This window comes from Lucilia sericata, unplaced genomic scaffold, assembly GCF_015586225.1.
Source record: "Lucilia sericata isolate MDLA Ls3-8-SP2 unplaced genomic scaffold, ASM1558622v1 Contig008289F_arrow, whole genome shotgun sequence".
Lineage (NCBI taxonomy): Eukaryota > Metazoa > Arthropoda > Insecta > Diptera > Calliphoridae > Lucilia > Lucilia sericata.
The window spans coordinates 1-11769 of NW_023998100.1; the positions used below are offsets into that span (position 1 = coordinate 1).

At 32.8% G+C, this 11769-nt stretch overlaps 2 protein-coding genes across 2 annotated transcripts; one reads left to right on the forward strand and one right to left on the reverse strand.

The window, feature by feature from the left end:
• The first annotated feature begins 6654 nt into the window (after positions 1–6654).
• LOC119615818 lies at positions 6655–7573 on the forward strand. Its single transcript, XM_037971804.1, has 4 exons — positions 6655–6678; positions 6739–6837; positions 6893–7061; positions 7122–7573. The coding sequence occupies exons 1-4, from the start codon at positions 6655–6657 to the stop codon at positions 7571–7573; spliced, it is 744 nt and encodes a 247-aa protein (XP_037827732.1).
• A 754-nt stretch (positions 7574–8327) lies between these two features.
• Positions 8328–9103, reverse strand: LOC119615817 (the record flags this gene model as incomplete). The annotated part of the gene is made up of 3 exons (XM_037971803.1): positions 8328–8395; positions 8437–8979; positions 9036–9103. Coding segments are annotated over 3 exons (679 nt in total), but the record flags the coding sequence as incomplete, so codon positions are not given.
• Between the last annotated feature and the right edge of the window lie 2666 nt (positions 9104–11769).

Sequence of the window (11769 nt, forward strand, 5' to 3'; positions counted from 1 at the left end):
TTTCATGCTAGGGCAATAGTTTATGCATCATTTTAAAGCATTACAGTTGCACTTTATTTTGGTGTATAATTTGTGGCATAATGATTTTTACAAAAACTGGCTAGATCGGTATATTTATTGATACAGGTTCAAAAATGCGGTAATTTAAAGCTCCGATATGGTTGCAAATAACCTTTATAGTTTTCGTGTTATAACAGTCGTTTATATATCATTTTATTGCATTATAGTTGCCATTTGCTTTGGTATATAATTTATTCCATAATATATTTTTAGAAAATGGCCAATTGGATAGATCGGTAGAATTATTTTCACAGCTTTAAAAACGCGGTAGTTTGAGGTTCCGATATGGTTGCAAATAACATTGACAGTTTTAATGCTATGACAGTAATTTATGCATCATTTTAAAGCATTATGATTGCACTTTAATATGGAATATAATTTGTGTGTGTTTTTACAAATTGGTCAATTTGATAGATCGGTAGAATTATTGTTCTATGTTTAATAAACGCAGTAATCTGAGGTTCCGATATGGTTGCAATTAACTTTGGCAGTTTTCGTGCTAGGACAGTCATTTATGCATCATTTTAAAGCATTAAAATCGCCATTTGCTTTGGTATATAATTTATTGCATAATGTATTTTTAGAAAATGGCCAATTGGATAGATCGGTAGAATTATTTTGCCAGGTTTAAAAAGGCGGGTGATTGGAGGTTCCGATATGGTTGCGAATAACTTTGACAGTTTTCATGCTATGACAGTAATATATGCATTATTTTAGAGCTTTATGATTGCACTTTAATTTAGTATATCATTTGTGCAAAATTTGTTCTTCTAAAAAATTGTAAATTTGATGGATCGGTAGAATTATTGTTCTATGTTTAAAAACGCGGTAATTTGAGGTTCCGATATGGTTGCAAATAACATCGACAGTTTTCATGCTATGACAGTTATTTATGCATCATTTTAAAGCATTATGATTGCACTTTAATATGGTATATCATTTGTAGCATAATGTGTGTTTTTACAAATTGGTCAATTTGATAGATCGGTAGAATTATTGTTCTATGTTTAATAAACGCAGTAATCTGAGGTTCCGATATGGTTGCAATTAACTTTGGCAGTTTTCGTGCTAGGACAGTCGTTTATGCACCATTTTAAAGCATTAAAATTGAAATTTGTTTTGGTATATAATTTATTGCATAATGTATTTTTAGAAAATGGCCAATTGGATAGATCGGTAGAATTATTTTCACAGGTTTAAAAAGGCGGTAATTTGAGGTTCCGATATGGTTGTGAATAACTTTGACAGTTTTCATGCTATGACAGTAATATATGCATTATTTTAGAGCTTTATGATTGCACTTTAATTTAGTATATCATTTGTGGCATAATGTGGTCGCCTAAAAAATGGTCATTTGATGGATCGGTAGAATTATTGTTCTATGTTTAAAAACGCGGTAATTTGAGGTTCCGATATGGTTGCAAATAATTTTGACAGTTTTCATGCTAGGGCAATAGTTTATGCATCATTTTAAAGCATTACAGTTGCACTTTATTTTGGTGTATAATTTGTGGCATAATGAATTTTTACAAAAATTGGATAGATCGGTATATTTATTGGTACAGGTTTAAAAATGCGGTAATTCAAGGCTCCGATATGGTTGCAAATAACTTTTATAGTTTTCATGTTATAACAGTCGTTTATATATCTTTTTATACCCACCATCAAAAAAGATGGGGGGTATATTGATTTTGTCATTCCGTTTGTAACACATCGAAATATTGCTCATAGACCCATAAAAGTATATATATTCCGGGTCCTTATTAAATTCTAAGACGATCTAGCCATGTCCGTCCGTCTGTCCGTCCGTCCGTCTGTCGTTCCGTCCGTCTGTCTGTTGAAATCACGATAGGGACCACACGAGAGGAGCTAAGCAGTTGAAATTTTGTATAAATATTCTCTATTGTTAAGGTTTGTTTGGTATTGAAAATGGGCAATATCGGTCCACTTTTTCGGATAGCCCCCATACAAGTGGACCTCCAAAAAACAGCTTCAACGGGCATACCTGCTTCAGAAGTACAAGTATAGCGATGAAATTCGACATAAATAAGTTCCATATGAGCCAAAATCTTTCTACCAAATTTTTTCAGGATCGGCCCATAAATGACCCTACCCCCCCATATAAGGTCCCCTTCTGAGAATGACTTTAACACTCATTACTGGCCACAAAATGCAAGTATAGCTATAAAATTCGACATAAGTAAGTTTCATGTGAGCCAAAATCTTTTTACAAAATTTTTTGAGGATCGGTCCATAATTGACCCTACCCCTCATATAAGGTCCCTTTTAGAAAATTACTTTAACACTCATTACTGGTCCAAAAATGCGAGTATAGCGATGAAATTTGGTATAAATAAGTTTCTTACGAACCGAAATCGCTCTACGAATTTTTTTTTTAAGATCGGCCCATAAATGACCCTACCCCCCATATAAGGTCCCCTTCTGAAAATGACTTTAACGCTCATTATTGGCTAAAAAATACGAATACAGCAATAAAATTTTACACAATTAAGTTCCTCGCGAGCCAAAATCTTTTTAATATCTTTAATGTGGATAGGTCCATAATTGGCCCTTATCCCCCTATTGGGTCCACTTCAGGAAATAGCTTTAACGCTCATTACTGTCTTAAAAATAAGAGTAAAGCGATGAAATGCTACGCACGTAAGTTTCTTACGAGCCAAAATCTCGGTACCAATTTTTTTTTTTTGGATCGACCCATAAATGACCCTTCCCCCATATAAGGCCCCCTCTGTAAATAACTATACTGCTCATTACTGGCTTAAAAATATTAATGTAGTGACGAAAATTGACGCACATAAGTTTAATGCGTGCCAAAATCTCTCCACTAAATTTAGGGAGGATCGGTCCATAATTTACCCTACCGCCCATACAAGGTCCCCTTTAGAAAATTTCTTAAACGATCATTACTGGCTTAAAAATATGAGTTATGAAATACGGTTATGAAATTCGCTCCGAATTTCATGCGGAATGTGTCGGTAATTCACCCTACCCCCCATATAAGCCACTTTATAAAATTACATGAACGCTAATTGCCGGCATAAAAATGCGAGAACAGCGAATGTAAACAAGTTTTATATGAACCAAAATCAGTCTACAAAAAGTTATGAGGATAGGTCAACAATTGACCATACACCACATATGAGATCCTCTTTAGAAAATTTGATGAAGAAAACTCTGATAATTACAAGTACAGTACAAAATATTAAAAATTAATATTTTGTTAGTTCAAAAGCGCTCGGTCCATAATTGTCTTAAGCTATATTCCAAACATCACCCTGATGTTTATATGGGAGCATTTCTTTTACGGCATACGGTTTGATGGTGGGTATATGAGATTCGGCACAGCCGAATATAACATTCTTACTTGTTATTTCATTATAGTTGCCATTTGTTTTGGTATATAATTTATTCCATAATATATTTTTAGAAAATGGCCAATTGGATATATCGGTAGAATTATTTTATCAGCTTTAAAAACGCGGTAATTTGAGGTTCCGATATGGCTGCAAATAACATTGACAGTTTTCATGCTATGACAGTCATTTATGCATAATTTTAAAGCATTATGATTGCACTTTTATATGGTATATAATTTGTAGCATAATGTGTGTTTTTACTAATTGGTCAATTTGATAGATCGGTAGAATTATTGATCTATGTTTAATAAACGCTGTAATCTGAGCTTCCGATATAGTTGCAATTAACTTTGGCAGTTTTCGTGCTAGGAAAATTGCCATTTGTTTTGGTATATAATTTACTGCACAATGTATTTTTAGAAAATGGCCAATTGGATAGATCGGTAGAATTATTTTCCCAGGTTTAAAAAGGCGGTAATTTGAGGTTCCGATATGGTTGTGAATAACTTTGGCAGTTTTCGTGCTAGGACAGTCATTTATGCACCATTTTAGAGCATTATGATTGCACTTTAATTTGGTATATCATTTGTGGCATAATGTGTTAGTCTAAAAAATGGTCAATTTGAAGGATCAGTAGAATTATTGTTCTATGTTTAAAAATGCGGTAATTTGAGGTTCCGATATGGTTGCAAATAACTTATACAGTTTTCATGCTAGGGCAATAGTTTATGCATCATTTTAAAGCATTACAGTTCCACTTTATTTTGGTGTATAATTTGTGGCATAATGATTTTTACAAAAATTGGATAGATCGGTATATTTATTGGTACAGGTTTAAAAATGCGGTGATTTAAGGCTCCGATATGGTTGCAAATAACTTATATAGTTTTCATGTTATAACAGTCGTTTATATATCTTTTTATTGCATTATAGTTGCCATTTGTTTGGTATATAATTTATTGCATAATATATTTTAGAAAATGGCCAATTGGATAGATCTGTAGAATTATTTTCACAGCTTTAAAAAGGCGGTAATTTGAGGTTCCGATATGGTTTCAAATAACATTGACAGTTTTCATGCTATGACAGTCATTTATGCATCATTTTAAAGCATTATGATTGCACTTTAATATGGTATATATTTTGTAGCATAATGTGTGTCTATACCCTACACCACTTTAGTGGGGAGGGTAAAGTGGATTTGTGCTGATGTTTGTAACGTACAAAAATATTCATCCTAGACCCACCTTAAAGTATACCAATCGGCTTAGAATCGTTTTCTGGGTCGATTAAGGTATGTCCGTCCGTCCGTCCGCCCGTCCGTCTGGCTGGCTGTCCATGTAAACCTTGTTCGCAAGGTACAGGTCGCAATTTTCAAGATAATTGGATGAAATTTGGTAGGCACGTTTTAATTGGCCCAAGGACGAAGCCTATTGAAAATGGTTGAAATCGGTCCATTATTTCACCTAGCCCCCATAGAACAGAACCCCCCGAAAAGGGCTTCTGAGCTTATAATTATGTTAAATATACAGATATATCGATAAAATGCGACAATCATTTATGCATCATTTCAATGCATTACGATTGTACTTTAACTTGGTATATCATTTGTGGTAAAATGTATATCATTTGTGGTAAATTTGATGGATCGGTAGAATTGTTGTTCTATGTTTAAAAACGCTGTGATTTGAGGTTCCGATATGGTTGCAAATAACTTTGACAGTTTTCATGCCAGGACAATCGTTTATGCATCATTTAAAAGCACTACAGTTGCACTTTGTTTTGGGGTATAATTTGTGACATAATGAATTTTTACAAAAATTGTATAGTTTGGTATATTTATTGGTACTGCTTTAAAAATGCGGTAATTTAAGGCAACGATATGGCTGCAAATAACATTGACAGTTTTCACGCTATGGCAGTCATTTATGCATCATTTTAAAGCATTATGGTTGCACTTTAGTATGGTATATCATTTGTGGCATAATATGTATTTTTACAAATTGGTCAATTTGATAGATCGGTAGAATTATTGTTCTATGTTTAATAAACGCAGTAATCTGAGGTTCCGATATGGTTGCAATTAACTTTGGCAGTTTTCGTGCTAGGACAGTCGTTTATGCACCATTTTAAAGCATTAAAATTGCCATTTGTTTTGGTATATAATTTATTACATAATTGTTCAATTCACAACCCTCTTGTATTGGTGTAACGCAAGTTTTTTTGTAATAGTTTACACTGTTGTATCCGTGTTGTTGGTAATTTTCATTATTTAGCCCAATACATCTTTACATTTGTTATACCCTACACCACTTTAGTGGGGAGGGTATATTGGATTTGTGCTGATGTTTGTAACATACAAAAATATTCGTCCTAGACCCACCTTAAAGTATACCAATCGGCTTAGAATCGTTTTCTGAGTCGATTAAGCTATGTCCGTCCGTCCGTCCGTCCGTCCGTCTGGCAGGCTGGCTGGCTGGCTGGCTGTCCATGTAAACCTTGTGCGCAAGGTACAGGTCGCAATTTTCAAGATAATTGGATGAAATTTGGCACGCACGTTTTATTTGACCCAAGGACGAAGCCTATTGAAAATGGTTGAAATCGGTCCATTATTTCACCTAGCCCCCATAGAACAGAACCCCCCGAAAAGGGCTTTTGAGCTCATAATTTTGTTAAATTTACAGATATATCGATAAAATGCGGCACAACTAAGTTTTATAGAAGTCTGGATGACCCTGCCAAATTTCATAAAGATCGGGTCCCATTTGACCCTAGCTCCCATACAAAGTCCCCTTCAGAAAATTACTTGAATGTCCCAAATTAACTTATAAACACAAATATCGCGATGAAATTTAGCACAATAAAATATTATGTAAATATAAATATATTCACAAAATTTTATCGGGCTTGGTCCATATTTGCCCCTAGCCCCCATATAAAGCCTCTTTCAGAAAATTAGATTTTCATCCATAAATTGCTTAAATGTATCGGAACAAGGGAATATTGAAGATAAATGCTTTATTATGAAAAATAAATCACATTTAATATTCATAACTGGTGTAGGGTATCATATGGTCGGCCACGCCCGACTATACTTTCTTACTTGTTTTTCATATGTTTATTTTTTTGCGTATTAGACCCGAAGGCTATCATTCTCACGTGATTGTCAATTAATGGCTAAAAAGAAGAAAACAATTTGTTTTTAATGTAAACAAAAATGGAAAATAAGATTGACACGCCGGTAAGATAAATTAAAAAAACTATTTTTAAAATTTAATTATTTTTTTAAAATCCTTTTCAGCCTAAACCGAAACGCGTTCGACTAAATCCTACAAGGAAGTGGACCATTCCAGAAGAAAAAGCTCTAATCGAGTTCTTGATGGAAAATAGGGATTTTGAAGTATGTTTTTTGAAAAAGATAAATATTTTATTAATTTTACTAATTTTTAATTCAGAAACCATCAACGCAGGTCTTCTACAAACGCTTTTGTGAGGAAAAGCAATTGTCGATGCATTGGACACAGGTGCGCTCAAAGGTGAGAAACATGCGTGTTAGCTATAACAAAGCGAAGGCATGGGAAGGGTCAACTAGCGCCGGTAGTATGCAAGGGGATACTGTTAAAGGTGACTTATTTTATTAAAGAAATTTGTATCAAATTTTATCTGTATATTTCTTTGTTACAGCCACTTTGTTGAAAATGTGCAGCTACTTTGATGAACTCGATGATTTGTTTGGCAACAGAATTGTACAGTGCGCAATTATTGAAGATTCCTTAGAATCTGAATGTGAAAGTTTTTTAAACTCAACAGAAACTGAGGACATAACAACTGCATCCGATACATCGGTTACTAACAATGCTCCCTCAACTAGTCGCAAAGGAATTTACTCCCGCACAGCAGTATCGGAAATATTAATGATGCAGACTGAAATGTTGGAAATAAAAAAACAAAAACTGGATAATGAGAAGAATATTAAGGAAAGAGAAGTAAATATAATGGAAAGGACGTTGCTGTTGAAAGAAAAGGAATTGGAATTAAAAGAAAAGGAAATTGATAATCAAAAAGAAATAAAGATAATGGAGATAAAAATGAAAGAACGTCTAGCAATGGAGGAGTTGAAACTAAAATATAAATAGTAGTCTTAGCACAGTCTATATACTAGACTAAAGTCAAGTCTGTAGTCTATTCTATAGTCTATTCTATAGTCTAGCCTATAGTCTAGTCTATAGTCTAGTCTATAGACTAGTCTATAGTCTAGCCTATAGTCTAGTCTATAGTCTAGTCTATAGTCTAGTCTATAGTCTAGTTTATATTCTAGTCTATAGTCTAGTCTATAGACTAGTCTTTAGTCTAGTCTATAGTCTAGTCTATAGTCTAGTCTATAGACTATAGACTAGACTATAGACTAGAATAAAAACTAGACTATAGACTAGACTATAGACTAGACTATAGGCTAGACTATAGACTAGACTATAGACTAGACTATAGGCTAGACTATAGACTAGTCTATAGACTAGACTATAGACTAGACTAAAGACTAGTCTATAGACTAGACTATAGACTAGACTATAGACTAGACTATAGACTAGACTATTGACTAGATTATAGACTAGACTATAGTCTAGTCTATAGACTAGTCTATAGTCAGTTTATAGACTAGTCTATAGTCTAGTCTATGGTCCAATCTACAGGAAATTACTGATGTAATATGTTTCTTTTGAAATAAAACATTATTTTATTTAATAAAATCCGATTACATATAAACATGGTTCAACATTTTTACATATTGGGTGGTTTTCTATAAAACTAAGCAAGTCATTTCGATTATTTATTGTTGGTAAAGTTTGTGGTAAAGTTACACCCGTTCTTTGTGAATTTACATCTTTTGAGTTAAACCGTAGAAGTTCCATGGTAACCAATAGTTACTTGTCTTATGCTCAATTTGTGATCGCAAACAGCTTAAATTTTAAGGCAATATTGGCGTTTACGAGAAAAATACAGTTCATGATTGTTTGTAGGTGCTTCAGCCAATTTAATTTCACAGCCATCGATATAGCCAACACATCCTGGCAATTCGCTTTCGTTGCTGAAACCAATTGAGATCTTTCTAATTCACCTGGCCAATATAAAACATTGTTTTTGAGTTTTAAAATGGCTTTGAATACGCGTCTTGTAACATTTTGAATTGTTCTGCCATCACCAATTCCAAAAAGTGAAGCTACCTTGCGTACGGAAGCTCCATCGCCAGAGGAGCCTAGTCGATACAGAACAATTTTTAATTGTAGCTCAACTGGAAGTTGGGATTTGTGGCAAATTGTTTGAAAAACTTCATCATTTTGGATAAGGTCAAGGACGTGGGCAAATTCTTCTGGATTTAATCGTACCATTTGATTAAACCTATTGTCATCGAATTTATTTAAAACGTTATGCCTCCAGTCTGACGATTTAGGTAATCCTAAATGGACGCTTCTACGATGCGTTAGAAGATGAATCATGTTCATTGTGAAATCTTCTTGAATTTCATCCTCTTCTTCTTCGTCACCTGGAAATTCTATATTAAGTTTAAAACTGAAGATAAAGAACAGGAATATAGCTTACTTGAGTTAACCATTAACATTTGGAAATGATAGTTTTTGCATATAGCTGAAATTATTTTATTTTTCTCACTTTTCATTTATTTAAAAATTAAAAACATACAAATTATTTTGGTCTTCTTCTTTTTAATTTTTTGACGTTTGACAATGAGAAATACAATGTGACAGTGAAAAATACAACTGGTTGTTCACAGCCGAATATGTGTATAGCGTATTTCAATAAATTTTACAAAATACAGAACGGTTGTGAATTGGACAAATGTATTTTTAGAAAATGGCCAATTGGATAGATCGGTAGAATTATTTTCACAGCTTTAAAAAGGCGGTAATTTGAGGCTCCGATATGGTTGTGAATAACTTTGACAGTTTTCATGATATGACAGTCATTTATGCATCATTTTAAAGCATTATGATTGCACTTTAATTTGGTATATCATTTGAAGGATCGGTAGAATTATTGTTCTATGTTTAAAAACGCGGTAATTCGAGGTTCCGATATAGTTGCAAATAACTTTGACAGTTTTCATGCTAGGGCAATAGTTTATGCATCATTTTAAAGCATTACAGTTGCACTTTATTTTGGTGTATAATTTGTGGCATAATAAATTTTTACAAAAATTGGATAGATCGGTGTATTTATTGGTACAGGTTTAATAATGCGGTAATTTAAGGCTCCGATATGGTTTCAAATAACTTTTATAGTTTTCATGTTATAACAGACGTTTATACATCTTTTTATTGCATTATAGTTGCCATTTGTTTTGGTATATAATTTATTGTATAATGTATTTTTAGAAAATGGCCAATTGGATAAATCGGTAGAATTATTTTCCCAGGTTTAAACATGCGGTAATTTGAGGTTCCGATATGGTTGTGAATAACTTTGACAGTTTTCATGCTATGACAGTTATTTATGCATCATTTTAAAGCATTACAGTTGCACTTTGCTTCGGTGTATAATTTGTGGCATAATTAATTTTACAAAAATTGGATAGATCGGTATATTTATTGGTACAGGTTTAAAAATGCGGTAATTTAAGGCTCCGATATGGTTTCAAATAACTTTTATAGTTTTCATGTTATAACAGTCGTTTATACATCTTTTTATTGCATTATAGTTGCCATTTGTTTTTGGTATATAATTTATTGCATAATATATTTTTAGAAAATGGCCAATTGGATAGATCGGTAGAATTATTTTCACAGCTTTAAAAACGCGGTAATTTGAGGTTCCGATATGGCTGCAAATAACATTGACAGTTTTCACGCTATGACAGTCATTTATGCATCATTTTAAAGCATTATGATTGCACTTTAATATGGTATATCATTTGTAGCATAATGTGTATTTTTACAAATTGGTGAATTTGATAGATCGGTAGAATTATTGTTCTATGTTTAATAAACGCAGTAATAGAAGGTTCCGATATGGTTGCAATTAACTTTGGCAGTTTTCGTGCTAGGACAGTCGTTTATGCACCATTTTAAAGCATTAAAATTGCCATTTGTTTTGGTATATAATTTACTGCATAATGTATTTTTAGAAAATGGCCAATTGGATAGATCGGTAGAATTATTTTCCCAGGTTTAAAAAGGCGGTAATTTGAGGTTCCGATATGGTTGTGAATAACTTTGGCAGTTTTCATGCTATGACAATCATTTATGCATTTTGGAGCATTATGATTGCACTTTAATTTGGTATATCATTTGTGGCATAATTTGAAGGATCGGTAAAATTATTGTTCTATGTTTAAAAACGCGGTAATTTGAGGTTCCGATATGGTTGCAAATAACTTTGACAGTTTTCATGCTAGGGCAATAGTTTATGCATCATTTTAAAACATTACAGTTGCAGTTTATTTTGGTGTATAATTTGTGGCTTAATGAATTTTTACAAAAATTGGATAGATCGGTATATTTATTGGTACAGGTTTAGAAATGCGGTAATTTGAGGCTCCGATATGGTTGCAAATATCTTTTATAGTTTTTTATTGCATTATAGTTGCCATTTGTTTTGGTATATTTATGCATCATTTTAAAGCATTATGATTGCACTTTAATATGGTATATAATTTGTAGCATAATGTGTGTTTTTAGTAATTGGTCAATTTGATAGATCGGTAAAATTATTGTTCTATGTTTAATAAACGCTGTAATCTGAGGTTCCGATATGGTTGCAATTAACTTTGGCAGTTTTCGTGCTAGGATAGTCGTTTATGCACCATTTTAAAGCATTAAGATTGCCATTTGTTTTTTGTATATAATTTATTGCATAATGTATTTTTAGAAAATGGCCAATTGGATAAATCGGTAGAATTATTTAAAGCACCATTTTAAAGCATTAAAATTGCCATTTGTTTTTATATATAATTTATTGCATAATGTATTTTTAGAAAATGGCCAATTGGATAAATCGGTAGAATTATTTTCCCAGGTTTAAAACGCGGTAATTTGAGGTTCCGATATGGTTGTGAATAACTTTGACAGTTTCATTGCTATGACAGTTATTTATGCATCATTTTAAAGCATTGCAGTTGCACTTTGTTTTGGTGTATAATTTGCGGCATAATGAATTTTTACAAAAATTGGATAGATCGGTATATTTATTGGTACAGGTTTAAAAATGCGGTAATTTAAGGCACCGATATGGTTGCAAATAACTTTTATAGTTTTCATGTTATAACAGTCGTTCATACATCTTTTTATTGCATTATAGTTGCCATTTGTTTTGGTATATA